General features: G+C 37.7%; 1 protein-coding gene and 1 long non-coding RNA gene across 4 annotated transcripts in view; both read left to right on the top strand.

Annotated features, from left to right (window-relative positions):
* Nucleotides 1-16,329, top strand: part of BRWD3 (bromodomain and WD repeat domain containing 3) — a 127,855-nt gene that overhangs the window by 16,545 nt on the left and 94,981 nt on the right. For 2 of the 3 annotated variants that reach the window (XM_032251379.1, XM_032251378.1), the window contains exons 5-6: nt 2,243-2,393; nt 4,151-4,249. In XM_032251379.1, coding sequence (XP_032107270.1) covers nt 2,243-2,393; nt 4,151-4,249 — 250 coding nt within the window. The remainder of the gene's footprint in view (nt 1-2,242; nt 2,394-4,150; nt 4,250-16,329) is intronic. The other variant, XM_032251382.1, reaches the window with a different exon arrangement.
* LOC116532277 lies at nt 7,199-14,918 on the top strand. Its single transcript, XR_004260808.1, has 4 exons — nt 7,199-7,217; nt 8,048-8,049; nt 12,168-12,424; nt 14,039-14,918. It is a non-coding gene; the product is annotated as an uncharacterized LOC116532277 (long non-coding RNA).

Below are 16,329 nucleotides of genomic sequence, written 5' to 3'. Positions count from 1 at the left end.
CAACCTCCGCCCCCCGGGTTCAGGCAATTCTCCTGCCTCAGCCTCCTGGCTAGCTGGGATTACAGGCACGCACCACCATGCCCAGCTAATTTTTTGTATTTTTAGTAGAGACGGGGTTTCACCATGTTGACCAGGATGGTCTCGATCTCTTGACCTGGTGATCCACCCGCCTCGGCCTCCCAAAGTGCTGGGATTACAGGCTTGAGCCACTGCGCCCGGCCTCAGAGCCGTATTTTTAAAATTTTTTTTGTAGGGATGAGATCTCACTATGTTGCCCAGGCTGATCTCGAACTGCAGTGTTCAAGTGATCCTCCTACCTTTGCCTTCCAAAGTGTTGGGATTATAGGCATGAGTCACCTTGCTGAGCCTGTTGTTGTCATTGATTGACCTGGTGGTAATACTACTGATGTGTGTCCTATTTAATGGCATATACATATATATATATATATTTGTGGCGCTTATAAAACTTGACATTGTAGCCAGAAGAAGATTTTCCGACCTATTTCCAGATGTGAACGTAGATGTTCACTTCATCTAAAGATTTTTAATATTCTGGTTTTCTGTTTATTGTTTTAATAATTGGGTATTTCTGAAACACCTCAGAGGTGTACATTAGCTTAGATTAAAAATGCAATACAATTTTTGTTTTATGATTTCATTCTTATCTATATATGATATCTAATGTACAGAATTTTACTTTTTTTAAAAAACAAGTTTTGTTTTGAGGCATTTTGGCTACATAGCTGACTTATTTAAAGCATAGTATTTATAAAATCGTTAATTTTATACCCTTTTGTAAACAAGTTAACTTTTATAGGAAAGAAACAGTTTTGCTTTACTGGTTTTGGGTTTAGTGCAAGTAATACCTTATACTTGTGTTCTTATCCTTTGTATAGAATCTAGGTCTTCTGATTTTGGATCAATTCATCATCACTACTGAATGAATCAAGTAATAAAGAGTTTACTCATCACCTGTGTGCTTTTTTGATTTTGGCACGTTCAGTTTAACAGCTAAGGGAATGACTTGATCAAGACATTTAAATATACATTAGCGTTCTATGCCACGTAAATGTTGTCATATCATTTAAATGTGCTTATTTTCTGACTGTCTCTTAAATTTGGTCAAGTGTTCAATATTTAAAATTTTCTTTTTCTGATTACACACAGACACACACAGATACACACGGACACACACACACATTTATTTTTTGAGTCGAGGTCTCTGTCGCCCAGGCTGGAGTATGGTGGTGCAGTCTTGGCTCACTGCAACCTCTGCTTCTTGGGCTCAAGTGATCCTCTTACCTCAGTCTCCCGAATAGCTGGGACTACAGGCGCAGCCACCACATCCAGCTACTTTTTGTGCCTTTTGTAGAGATGGGGTTTTGTTGTGTTATCCAGTCTAGTCTCAAACTTCTGGGCTCAAGCCATCTGCCTGCCTCGGCCTCTAAAAGTGCTGCAATTATCTGCTTGAGCTACTGTACCTGGTCTTGATTCCATATTTTATATATTTTTATTTTTATTTTATTTCTTTTTTTGACTCAGTGTCTTGTCCTGTAGCCCAGATGAGAGTGCGGTGGCACAATCTTGGCTCACTGCATCTCCATCTCCCAGGTTCAAGTGATTCTCCTGCCTCAGCCTCCCAAGTAACTGGTATTACAAGAGCGCAGCACCACGCCCAGTGAATTTTTTTATTTTTAGTAGAGACAACTTTTTTTTTTTTTTTTTTTTTTTTGAGACGGAGTTTCGCTCTTGTTACCCAGGCTGGAGTGCAATGGCGCGATCTCAGCTCACCGCAACCTCCGCCTCCTGGGTTCAGGCAATTCTCCTGCCTCAGCCTCCTGAGTAGCTGGGATTACAGGCACGCACCACCATGCCCAGCTAATTTTTTGTATTTTTGGTAGAGACGGGGTTTCACCATGTTGACCAGGATGGTCTCGATCTCTTGACCTCGTGATCCACCCGCCTCGGCCTCCCAAAGTGCTGGGATTACAGGCTTGAGCCACCGCGCCCGGCCTGAGACAACTTTTAACCATGGTGACCAGCCTGGTCTTGAACTCCTGACCTCAAGTGATCCACCTGCCTTGGCCTCCCAAAGTGCTGGGATTACAGGTGTGAGCCACCGCGCCTGGCCCTGATTCCATATTTTAAAACTCTATAATGGAACAGTTTAGTAGTGGAATAGATTGATATTTTTAAACCAAATAAATGTGTTTTTCCCTGTGTTTTATTTATACTTTTTTAGGTGGCAGCCAATGCACACATTCCTCCAGACTACCTCCTTAAAATTTGTGAGAGGATTGGTCCTTTACTAGATAAAGAGATCCCTCAGAGTGTTCCTGGGGTACAGACATTATTAGGTGTCGGTCGGCAGTCTCTGCTACGGGATGCCAAAGGTGAGATTTTCAGAATTTAGAACTGTGATACCTGAGGAAGGAGTGGAGAGTAGCTTATTTTTAGGTTGAGAAAATGTTCCCATGCTTTTCTAAATACTTATCTTCTGGTTTCTCTTATCTTGCCGATGTTTTTGTTTTTTTTTTAGTGTACATGTAAATTTTTAGAGACCTAAAAAGGAGACCTGTTGTGTAAAAGTGAATATATAGAGGTAACGGATATAAAATACCTTTGTAATCATGGAATAGAGATCTCAAAGATTGCTGCTTTGATTAGTACAGTATAAATATTTAAAATACTCTTTCATGATAATGTTCTTACTCTTTATTAGTTTTGATAATATCATCCTAATGATATTGTGCATTTTGTAACACATAAATGAAAATTATATGTACCGTTTTTTTTTTCTTTCTCTTTGTTTTTTTTTTTTTTTCTTTTTAGTTTTGTGGTTTTATATATGTACAGTTTTTATATTTGAACATATTTAAACAAAAATATCAACCCATCAGTAATTGTTAAATAAGTTTTTCTACTGTGCTGATTTTCAGTGTTTTACAGATTTTTCCCAAGTTTTACATGGAACCTCAATATGTCAAACATATAAAGTGGTGTTTGATAAACATAAACATGTAAAATTAGGCATTAAAGATGTAAAATTAGGCATTAAAGATGCTTCTTGGAGTAATAAATAGTTAATATCTAGCAGCCCATTTATTTCTATGTTTTGTTTTATTAGCATACTATTTTTAAATATCCTAATTTGGCCAGGTGTGGTGGCTCACTCCTGTAATCCCAGCACTTTGGGAGGCCAAGATGGGCAGATCATGAGGTCAGTAGTTTGAGACCAGTGCGGTCAATATGGTGAAACCCTGTCTCTACTAAAAATACAAGAACTAGCCGGGTGTGGTGGTGCACGCCTTTAATTCCTGCTACTGAGGCTGAGGCAGAAGAAACGCTTGAACCCAGGAGGGAGAGGTTATAGTGAGCTGAGATCACACCACTGCACTCCAGCCTGGGCCACAGAGTGAGACTCCATCTCAAAAATAAATACATAAACACATAAATAACTAACCTAATTCTCCAAGATAAATAGTTGTGTAATGATATCAGATTTTAAGCATCTCATTTTATAACTTATTAATTGAGTTTATTTGGAAGCTTTGAGGAGAGCTTTTGGCTTTTTGTTTTAAAGCCAAGTTATTAGTAGTATTTAATATGTCTTTTCATTTTTTGACTTATGAAAGTCAGAGAAAAAGACACAGCTATTTATAATCAGTTACCATCTGATATGCAGTGCTGTTATCTGTTATGACACAGCTGGCAAGTATTTCATAATATGAGCATGTACCCAATATGCCTGAATTTTCCCTGGCATACTTGGGCTATAGTTATATCCTGGCTTATGAAATTTTATGTGAGTAGATGTGTAAGCCTAAAAATCAAGAAAAACTGATGTAAACTTAAAAGCTTATTAATCTGTGACATATTTACATAAAATTCAAATATGTGCATAATAAAATCTTTAGTTCAAGACTAGCTTAGAAATAAAATATCCAGATGATATGTTAAGGTGTTGGTGTTTACCAGTTATAAATTTCATTTGTAACATGTTCAAATATATGCCTATTACTTTCATTTTGGTTTAACAGTTAAAAATGTATTCCAACAAATGAAATTAAAATCAGACATTTACTTCTGAGACATGGTTAACAAAAAAAGCTGCTCTATTTGTTAGCTAACATTTGGTCTTTTTATATAGACTGTAAGAGTACACTATGGAATGGGTCTGCTTTTGCGGCTCTACATAGAGGCAGACCTCCAGAACTACCTGTAAATTATGTGAAACCTCCAAATGTGGGTGAGTAATAGACACGTGTGTTATAAACAGATTGTTTATTATATTTTTATTATACTTTAAGTTCTGGGGTACATGTGCAGAATGTGCAGGTTTGTTACATAGGTATACACGTGCCATGGTGGTTTGCTGCACCCATCAACCTGTCATCTACATTAGATATTTCTCCTAATGCTACCCCTTCCCTATCCCCCCACCCACCAACAGGCCCCTGTGTGTGATGTTTCCCTCCCTGTGCCCATGTGTTTTCATTGTTCATTTAATAAATGGTGTTGGAAACTGACTAGCCATATGCAGAAAACTGAAAGTGGACTCCTTCCTTATACAAAAGTTAACTCTAGATGGATTAAAGACTTAAACATATGACCTAAAACTATAAAAAACCCTAGAAGAAAACCTAGGTAATACCATTCAGGACATAGGCATGGGCAAAGAATTCATGACTAGTCCAGATTTTTTAAACATTTTTACTTAAAGCAAATATAATGTTTTATAAAAGGTGATCTTTGTGTTCTTTATTTCATTTTACTTCTTTCTTAGCAGAAACATTTTTTAATATAGTACAGACGTTTTTAGCCATATGGCTGTCTATTTACATGTCTATGTGCTGAGTTTCCCAAACAAAAGTACATTCTGCTTGTATGTGCTGTTTTCCAAAATTATAATGACGTTATACATTTTTATATATCTGTATTAAGATAAAAAGTCACCTTTCTTGGTTCCAGTTTAATGAAATTCACATCTTATTCAAATTATTCTTGGGACATGTCTGGCCAGACCATTAAGAAGAAATACTAGTAGTGGTTCTCAAAGAGATCTAGATACGAAACTATTTACATTAAAGTTAGCTCTCACAAAGTATGTGCAAAACCAAGGTGCTGCTGGGTGAGTAATTGCTCTTCTGCTCCCTTACTTTCTCACTCTTCTGAAATATTTTATATACTATATAGTGCCTGCAGAATATGCCTAAAATTGGAAAGGGATGAATTTCAGATAGAAAAATATGAATACGTATGGGTGCGGTGGCTCATGCCTGTAATCCCAGCACTTTGGGAGGCCGAGACAGGTGGATCATCTGAGGTCAGGAGTTCCAGACCAGCGTGGCCAACATGGTGAAACACTGTCTCTATTAAAAAAAAAAAAAGGAATACTTTTTAAAAAGAAATTTTTTTTTTTTTTTTTTTTTTTTTTTTTGTGACGAAGTTTCGCTCTTGTTATCCAGGCTGGAGTGCAATGGCGTGATCTCCTCTCACCACAACCTCCGCCTCCTGGGTTCAAGCAGTTCTCCTGCTTCAGCCTCCCGAGTAGCTGGGACTACAGGTGTGCGCCACGATGCCCAGCTAATTTTTTTGTATTTTTAGTAGAGACGGGGTTTCACCATGTTGACCAGGATGGTCTTGATCTCTTGACTTCGTGATCCACCCGCCTCGGCCTCCCAAAGTGATGGGATCATAGGCGTGAGCCACCCTTTTTATACAATAAGCTTATATAGTTCATTTGCTTTCAGAGGTTAAGTAAATTGAAGCTAGAAACAATTGTTAAATTATATTTAGACAAAATAACTGATTAGACATTCATAGGACTTATTAAGGGAAATTGGATACTCTGAAGTATATTGCTAAAAGTACTCTTCGATAGCCTGGATGTTACTTGAGAAAGTTGAATCTCATTGAACACAGTATTGCTAACTTTTTTTTTTTTTACTTTCAAGCATAGTTTGTTTATCCACCGGAATTTTCCAGTGTTCACTTTCCCTTAAAGCTTTAGTCATAATTAATATATTGAATTGAGGTAACTTTTGTTATTCATGCATTTATTTGTTTTCAAAGATACAATATTTTTAGCTATGCTGTCAACATTTTGTAGTCTTTATACTTCAGTGGTCACATGTGCAATGCTGAAGAGCAACCGTTAGAGTATTAGATTTATAGGCTTTCTTTATCCCTTCTTCTCTTCTCACTTTTTTTTTCTTTTAACTAAGCATATGCTTTCAAACTTCTGCTTGTGTTGTGAAATAAACTCTCTACACTGATTTGAATCAGTTTGTTATTCTTTTAGTAATTGCTTAGGAATTGTCATGTCCCTGACATTTATGCTTTTAAATTCATTTTAAATCTGCCGTGTAATTTGGGGAGGAGCTTTTAGAATAGAGGCAATTCAATCATGATGTGTTTTCATGTAATACCTGGTACTCAAGATGCTTATTAAGTTTAAGTTATTTAGAATTCAAAGCCTGATAAAAACTCAGCAAGATGGATATGAAATCCAGTTTGTGATTTGAGGTAGTTTTCTCTTCCTGGGTCATAGTTTTCCATAGCTACTTTGAAACCAATCAGTTTTATATTTTGCCAATCTAAGCAAAAGTTAATCATGAAGGCATATCTTTATTTATTTATTTATTTTGAGACGGAGTCTCACTCTGTTGCCCAGTTTGGAGTGCAATAGTGTGATCTTGTCTCACTGCAACCTCTGCCTGCCAGGTTCAAGCAGTTCTCCTGCCTCATCCTCCTGAGTAGCTGGGATTACAGGTGCGTGCCACCACACCCAGCTAATTTTTTTTTTTTTTTTTGATTTTTAATAGAGACGGAGTTTCACCATGTTGGTCAGGCCGGTCTCAAACTCCTGACTTTGTGATCTGCCAGCCTCAGCCTCCCAAAGTGCTGGGGTTACAGGCATGAGACACTGCACCCACCGTTTTCTTTTCTTTTTTTTTGAGACAGAGTCTCACTCTTGTCTTTTGTCATTCAGGCTGGAGTGCGATGGCACAATCTCTGCTTACTGCAACCCCCCCACTCCTGGGTTCAAGTGATTCTTCTGCCTCAGCCTCCTGAGTAGCTGGAATTACACGCATGCACCACCATACCTGACTAATTTTTGTATTTTGTATTAGTAGAGATGGGGCTTCATCATGATGGCCAGGCTGGTGTTGGACTCCTGGCCTCAAATGATCCACCAGCCTTGGTCTCCCAAAGTGCTGGGATTAGTGTGAGCCACTGCACCTGTCTGGTTCTGTTGACTCTTAGAACTATAAAAAACATACACTGTTTTTCGGAAAAAAAAAAATAGACTATTTATCTTATCATATTCATGGTCAGATGTCACTGTATTTTCTTGGTATGACAGATTTACACTTAGAAAGCTCCAAAATAGAGTATTAGCCATGGTACTTTTTTTTTTTAAGTCAACTATTTTAGGATATTATTGACATAAAAGGCTGTCTTTTTAAGCTTGCAGTTCAGTAAGTTTTGACAAATTGTATACATTTTTGTGTAACCACTACCACAATAAAAAATATGGAACATTCCTGTCAGCCTCACTATCACTTGTTCAACCCCTGGAAACCACTAATGTTTCTGTGACTGACCATACTTTACATTGTTTAAAATGTCTAAGCCGCGTGCAGTGGCTCACACCTGTAGTCCCAGCACTTAGGGAGGCTGACGCAGGTAGATCGCCTGAGGTCAGGAGTTTGAGACCAGCCTGGCCAACATAGTGAAATCCCGTCTCTACCAAAAACACAAAAAATTAGCTGGGCGTGGTGGCAGGTGCCTGTAATCCCAGCTACTAGGGGGGCTGAAACAGGAGAATCACTAGAACCTGGAGGCGGAGGTTGCAGTAAACCAAGATCACGCCATTGTACTCCAGCTTGGGCAACAAGAGTTAAACTCTGTCTCAAAAAAAAAAAAAGAAAAAAAAAAAAAAGTCGTCTAAATAAATCATGTAGTAGATAACCTTTTGTGTCTGTCTGATATCACATAGACCAATGCTTTTGAAATTCATGCATATCATTTCATGTGTCAGAAGTTTATTTCTTTTTATTACCAAGCAGTAGTCCATTCTCTGAATTTACCATAATCTGTTAAATCATTTTGCCTGTTATAGATAAAGCTATTATAAATATTCGTGTAAAAGTCTTTGCATTAACATCTTTCTTCATTTCTTTTGGGTAAATAAATACCTAGGTAGTGCAGTTTGGATCATATGTTAAGTACAGGTTTAACTTTATAAGAAACTGCCAAACTGTTGTGGAAGTAGCTATTACATTTTGTACTCCCACCAGCAATTTCTGAGATTTCTAGTTGTCCCACATTCTCACCAGCTTCTGATACCGTCAGTTGATACCTTTTCATGTGCATATTTGCCAGTCTATACATCTTTGGTGAAGTATTCACCCATTTTTTAAATTGAGTTGTTTGGATTTTTTTTAATTATGGAGTTTTGAGGGAGTTCTTTATATATTTTGGGTAGAAATCCTTTGTATTTTGCAAATATACAAAGTGTATATTTTGCATATACTCCCTCTCCCCTCCCCCTTCCCTCCTCTCCCCTCCTGTCTACCCTCCGTCCACTCCCCCTCCTCTTCACTCCTCTCCCCTTCCCCTTCCCTTTCCCTCCTCCTCCCTCCTCCCCTTCCTTCCCTTCCGTCCCTTCCCCTCCCTTCCCCTCCCTTCTCCTCTCTTTTTTAATTGAGATGGGGGTCCAGCTTTATTGCCCAGGCTGATCTAGATCTCCTGAGCTGAAGCAGTCCACCCTCTTCGGCCTCCCAAAGTGCTGGGATCACAGGTGTAAGCCACTGTTCCTGGCCCTATTTTATTAACAGTGTCTTTCAAAGAACAGAAATTTTTGCTGAAGTCTAATTTATTAGTTTTGTCTTTAAAATTGTTCTTTTTGTGTTCTAAGAAATTTTTGCCTAACTCATGGTCATAAAGATTTTCTCTCATATTCTAGAAGTTTTATAATTTTGTTGTATATTTCGATTTTTGATCATTTTGAATTAATTTTTATATCAGGTGTGTAGTTTAGATTGAATTCCTTTTTTTTCTTTTTGCATATGGATGTCTAATTCCAGTATCATTGGTTGAAAAGGCCATCTTTTGCACTACTGGATTGTTGTGGCACATTTGTCGAAAATCATTTGACCATATATGTATAAGTCTTTGTGGACTCTCTGCTATCTGAGTCTTCCAACTTTGCTCTCATTTTCAAAAAATTGTTTTGGCTTTTCTGTTCCTTAGCATTTCCACATAAAATTTAAAATCAGCTTCTCAATTTCTCCAAAAAGAAGATACTGGGTTTTTGTTTGGGATTGCACTGAATCTATAGGTACATTGTAGAAGAACTGACATCTTGACAGCATTGAACCTTCTAATCCAGGAACGTAGTATATCTTTCTATTTATTTAGATATTTAATTTCTCATAGCAGCATTTTGTAGTTTTCAGTGTTCAGGTTTTAACACATCTATTGTGAATATTTTCCCTAAGGATTTTATGGTTTTTATACTGTTTTAAATTGTATTTTTTGATTTCCAGTTGTTTGTTGCTAGTAGATGGAGATGGGTTTTTTTTCCTTTGTTTTTGTTTTGTTTTGTTTTTCTGTATTTTGATCTCTGTAAATTTACTTACCAGATTTAATGACTTTTTTTCCTTGAGATTTTTTGGGATTCTTTACATAGATAATCCTGTTGTCTTCAAATAAAGACAGGTTTACTATTTCCTTTCTGATTTTGTGTGCCTTCTATTTCTTTTTCTTACATTATTGAACTCCTAGTGCCTCTATTACAATGGTAAATTAGGCCAGGCACCGTGGCTTACACCTGTAATTCCAGCACTTTGGGAGGCCAAGACAGGCAGATCTTTTGAGGTCAGGAGTTCAAGACCAGGTTTGTAGGGGTGAAGGCCCCACAGGGTCGTGGGGTGTCCCTTATGCTGTGCTGAGGTGCAGGATTCGAGAAATAAAGAGACAGGACACAGAAGTACAAGGAAAACGCAGCTGGGCTCAAGGGGCCACACCACCTATGAGTGGAGTCAGGCGAGGCCCCGAATGTCCAGAAGCATGAGTGTTTATTGTGTATAGGTTAGGGGACAGGGCAGTGAGTGAAATCATCTTTAAGGACAGTGATAGGTTTGTGAGCAATAAAACAAGGGGTCCAACCCCGTTAGGTCACCTAGGCTAGGAGGTGGACAGTGCGCAATAAATCAAGGGGTCCATTCCCATTAGGTCATTGAGGCAAGGGCCGTGTACAGTAAGGGGTCCACCCCCATTAGGTCACCGAGGCTTGAAGATGGGTTGTGCACAGTGAAGAGGGTGCAGTGTGCAATATCTTCTTTCTATGGGCAAACTGCTTCTAGGAAGATTTATGGGGGGATGCTTTTAAGTCACACAGTAGTGACAGAGCTGTCAGGGTTACTGCCACCTGTTGGCAGCTTCCAATGAGTTCTGTGGGAAGATGCTTTTCGAGCAGCACAGTAACAAGAGCTGATAAAGTTCACAGTCACCAAGGTGCAATTGCCAGTCTGAGGGCAGCCTTCCACAAGAACTGGAGCAAGGTCCTACAACTCCTTTCTCAGAAGGAGTGGCTCTTGCCCCAAGCCTGCCATACAGCGGGTATCTTTACAATACTGAACGCTGCCGCCTGGGCCATCGATTCTTGTCCTGGTATAACTGTCTTTCCCTTAAATAATGCTCTGCGCTGTGTCTGCTCTACGCATTCCTCCGATTATAAGCTGCTTATTTCTTAATTCATACTCTGTACTGTGTCTACTCTAGGCATTCCTCCGATTATGAAGTAAGATATATATATATATATATATATATATATATATGTAGGGATATATTCTTTAGGCGCTCATACTATGAACTATTATATGATTATATATAGAGGATTATATAAAGGGAAATGACTGAGTAGTAACACTATAAACTGAGATATTCTTCAGGCCTTAATTGTGCCAGGGTTCTGCTTAGCTCTCCTTCCTTGGTGCCTATGTAGGGGGTTACCCACACTTTGGGAGGCCAAGACAGGCAGATCTTTTGAGGTCAGGAGTTCAAGACCAGGTTGGCTAACATAGTGAAACCCCGTCTCTACTAAAAATACAAAAACTGGCCGGGTGTGGTGGCTCACATCTGTAATCCCAGGACTTTGGGAGGCTGAGGTGGTTGTATCACTAGGTCAGGAGTTAGAGACTGACCTGACCCACTTGGTGAAATCCCATCTCTACTAAAACTACAAAAATTAGTTGGGGCATGGTGCCACGTGCCTGTAATTCCAGCTACTCAGGAGGCTTTGGCAGGAGAATTGCTTGAACCCAGGAGGTGGAGGTTGCAGTGAGGAGAGATCAGGCCACTGTACTCCAGCCTGGGCGACACCCATCTCAAAAAAAAAAAAAAAAGAAAATTACCCAGGCTTGTTGATGCATGCATGTAATCCTAGCTACTTGGGAGGCTGAAGCAGGAGAATTTCGTGAACCTGAGAGCTGGAGGTTGCAGTGAGCCAAAATTGCGTGACTGCACTCCAGCCTGGGTAACAGAGCAAGACACACTCTCTCTCTCTCTCTCTCTCTCTCTCTCTATATATATATATATATATATATATATATGGCAAATTAAAGTGGTGAGAGTATATAGGCTCGCCTTGTTCCTGATCATAGGGTGAAAGCAGATAATCTTTCACCATTAGTTATGATGCCTTTTCTCAGTTTGAAGATGTTCCCTTCTCTTCCTATTATGCATAGAATTTGTATCATAAATGGACATATCCCTCTTTATTCTGCCCATTATGTTTGGAATTGCATCAGTAATTTTGGGGGGCATATTTTAACTGGTGTTTTATGTAAACCAGTGCTACCCAATAGAACCTCCTGTGACACTGGATATTATTGCAACTGAGGAATTAAATATTTAATTTTAAGTAGTTTTTACATTTAGCGACCATATGTGTCTAGTGACCACTATACTGGGTAGTGTAGATCTGGAATAATATGGGAATGGGGAAGCTACTTTGGATAGGTGCATAATTTGATAATTAATTTTCTTATTTTACAAATTTGATTTTCTTTTTTCTTTTTTTTTTTTTTTTTTTGAAATAGACTCTTGCTCTGTCTCTCAGGTTGGAGTGCAGTGGGGCCATCTCGGCCCAAAAGTGCTGGGATTATAGGTGTGAACCACTGTGCCCAGCCTGATTTTTAAGTTTCCTGTTTTTATCCTGAGAAACTACTTTTATCTGTTCATATTTTGATTTAGTGATTCACTTTAAAGATCGAATTGAGCCAGTTCTTTTGTATGAAAGTTTTACAACAGACTTTGACCAAAACCAATAAACTTCTGACGTTATCTAACTCAGTACTTTATAGAAATAGAACTTTATGCTTCACAAAGAGAAGTGGTAAAACAGTGTCAGGTTTGTTTAGTTGGAATTGGAGTATTTATTCAAATGTTCCTGTCATTTGTATAGTTAATCAACAAAGTTATTTAGTAATTTAATGAAATGAAGGTAAGGGAGCATAAGGAAGGAATTTGAGAGTTAATTCTCAGATTCTATTCTCTACACTAACTGCTATAACAATTTAAAATACAGGTGTACTTACATTTACCAAGGGTGAATTTCTAAATCTCTCTATGGCAAGAGCAAAAATATCTGTGATATTTACATTATTATAGGTCTAAAGTGCCAGTCATGCCATTTCATTAGCTGTGTGCCTGACTAATCAAATTGGTTTTATATTGTACCAAAATTAAATCAGAAGAAGAAAATTGGGCTGGGAGCTGTGGCTCACGCCTGTAATTCCAGCACTTTGGGAGGCCGAGGTGGGCGGATCGCCTGAAGTGAGGAGTTCAAGACTAGCCTGACCAACATGGTGAAACCCTGTCTCTATTAAAAAAATAAAATAAAATAAATAAATGAAAGAAAACAAAAGAAAATTGAGCTAAGTTTGAAATAGTATTAACACTTAATACCACTCAAAGAAATTCTGAGGCGTATGCAATAAAACTGTATTTTTAAACTTTTTCTTTCTTTTTTTATCTTTAGTAAAATTGACATATAGGAATATCCTGTAATTTACATAATAAGCCTGTAATTTACACTGCATACAGCTCAGGACCCTTGCATTAATTCTAAAGCCAAATTGATATTTACATGTTGCTCTAAGCTTTCATTTAGCGTTGATTGATTCTTGACTTAATGGCCATTGTATGGTTATACGTCACACTTTATGTCAGAATTCACTTGGAGGTGAATCTATCTCTTGTTAATATGTAAATGTAAATGGAAAGAAAGTAGTCTAATTTAAACTTTATCTGGCTGAGGTGACTGGGTTTCTGCCAAGAATATTTGTCACCCTCTCTAATTTTATGTAGTTCCTATATCTTGCCTATGTATCATACTTTTGCTAGGTTTTGCTTTTTGTGGTCTGCCTCCCGCTACTTACCACCTTCCTCCTCTTTGTACTCTTATAATTGTACACGAAATGAGTTGCTTCTGGAGCCATTAAGTTTTTTTATGTACCTGGAGAAGAGCAAGTGATTCGTTCATGCCTGCAAGTAACTAAACTGGAATATAAACTCAGTCTTTTGCATTTTCCACATAAATGCTCACTAAATATTAAATAGATGGAAGTGCTATGATTGTTGCCACATGGACACTGAAGTATCCTTTTAAGATGTGTTTATGGTTTTATATAGCTCATATGTGTTTCTAGCCCCTTATATCCATTTCTGAAGTCAGTATTGTAATATTAGGATTAATAATTTTAGTATCTTTATTTAAAACATGTTATTATATGAGGGCTTATATTATTATATAAAAGATAATGAAAAAAGTATTTTCTCTGTTTAATCCTAGTATGAACATGTTTTTTCTTTCCTCAATATTATTCCTTCTTTAGATTTTTCTTTCAATATATACCAAAGTATTCTAAAATAATCTTTTGATATTTGTTCTATATGTTTGACTCAGTACTTTATAGAAATAGAACTTTATGCTTCACAAAGAGAAGTGGTAAAACAGTGACAGGTTTGTTTAGTTGGAGGAAAAGGTAGTCTAAAACTTCTGTGTATATTAACCAAATCAAGGTAAAAAGTTTAGAAGAGGATTTAAAAAAATAAACATTTGGGGTGTTTATTATTACAAATTATATAAGTAAACTTTGCAGAAAGCCTGAAAGGAATTGGAAATAATGTTTCTTTGCCATATTTCACCTAATATTACCCTAGCAAAAAGATATTCAACGGCCATGAATATCAATAGCCTGTAGAACTTATTAGTGTTATTTAAGTTGGACTGTGTATTGGTGTTATGAGATGTGATTGGCATCAATTTTGAAGACTGTATACTTTTACTATTGTTAGTTAAGGTTTTAGAGACATAATTTGATCTGTAGTATCAAATCCATGAAAGAAGTAGTTCTATACTTTTGTAATTTTACTAGAATTATCACATTTTATTCATATTCATTATTGTATCTTTTGTTGCTTCTTTCACGATTTTAGTCTATATTAATCTGTTTCGTTGTTGGAGCTTTTTTGGGAAACCCTCAACGAAGCTTCACAGAAAACTAGCTGGGACTACAGGCATGCACCGCCATACCTTGCTAATTTTTTGTATTTTTTGTAGTTACGGGGTTTTGCCATGTTGCCCGGACTGCTCTCGAGCTTCTGGCCTCAAGAGATTTGCCTGCCTTTGCTCCCCAAAGTGCTGAGATTACAGGCCTGAACCATTGCACCTGGCCACTTTCCAGTGTTATTGACAGTATTTTCTTAGTCTGTTATTGTCCTCTCTACTTAATAGAAACTAATATGCTTACTACATTTTGACCAATCAAGAGGGTTGCATACATTCTTTTTTTCTTTTTTTTTTTTTTTCTTTTGAGACAGAGTTTTGCTCTTGTTACCCAGGCTGGAGTGCAGTGGTGCAATCTTGGCTCACTGCAACCTCTGCCTTGCAGGTTCAAGCGATTGTCCTGCCTCAGCCTCCTGAGTAGCTGGGATTACAGGTGCCCTTGACCATGTCTGGCTAATTTTTTTTGTATTTTTAGTAGAGACGGGATTTCACCATGTTGGTCAGGCTAGGCTTGAACTCCTGACCTCAAGCAATCCACCCTCCTCGGCCTCCCAAAGTGCTGGGATTATAGACGTGAGCCACCGTGTCCGACCATTCTATTTTCTAATTAATTTTTTGTTTGTTTTTGAGACAGAGTCTTGCTCTGTTGCCCAGGCTGGAGTGCAATGGCACCATCTTGGCTCACCGCAAACTCCACTTCCCAGATTTAAGAAATTCTCATGCCTCAGCTTCCCAAGTAGCTGGGATTACAGGTGTGCACCAGCAAGCCCAGCTAATTTTTGTATATTTAGTAGAGATAGGGTTTCACCATGTTAGTCAGGCTGGTCTCAAACTCCTGAGCTCAAATCCACCCGCCTTGGCCTCCCAAAGTGCTGGCATTATGGGCGTGAGCCACCGTACCTGGCCAAATTTTTAAAAAATAAAACTAATGTTGACCAGGTTATTTATTTGTAAAAGAGAAAATGCAAATCCAAGGTTATTTTAGCTCTGCTTAATTATGTACAGCTTGTTTTCTGAAAAACTCTTTGTATTTGAAGATGAAGATATTGATCATGATAGGTATGGTACAAGAAGCCTGATCCATGAACAGCAGTCCTTTCTGCCCGTCTGTACAACTTAAGACTCTATTTGGTCAGAAGTTATTGGCTGAGCCTTGTACTGTTTTTGATTCAGTCTTAAGCTTTTGCTGAAAGCACTCCTCTCCTTGCTTTATCCCCAACTGCACCTCCGTATTCCTGACTTAAAATTGAGGTAGATGGTACAGCTACTGTTTCTTAGAAGTTTAAAACTTTGTTTTGAAGTTGGTTTACAGGATTTTCTTAATCCTGAAAGCATCATATTTGAACATTATTTTGGTATTAATGTTTTTGTTCTATCCTCCATCAGGCTGGCCTAGTAAATTTGGATTGAGATTATTGTTCTTTCAAATAGCTAGATTTCCTGTTTTCCAATGACTTATGGGTAACAAGACACTTTTTGTTTTTTAAAGCTTAAAACACAATAGAATCTTATTTTTTACCTTGAATAAATGAAATATGGCTTCTGTTTGTGAAGTTAGCTTGACCTATGGCCAAAATAATTTGGTTTTGCTTTCAATCCCATTTATTGAAAAATTGGAAATGTTCTATTTTCATATAATTTACATTTAAATTTAAAAATTAGGCTGACGATTCAGCCTAATTTTTTTTTTTTTTTTTTAGATGGAGTTTAACTCATGTTACCCAGGCTGGAGTGCAATGGCGCGA

The sequence above is a fragment of the Sapajus apella genome, unplaced genomic scaffold (assembly GCF_009761245.1).
Source record: "Sapajus apella isolate SASKATOON/1434 unplaced genomic scaffold, GSC_monkey_1.0 scaffold75, whole genome shotgun sequence".
NCBI classification, from domain to species: Eukaryota; Metazoa; Chordata; class Mammalia; order Primates; family Cebidae; genus Sapajus; species Sapajus apella.
This window is presented reverse-complemented; position numbering and strand designations above follow the sequence as displayed.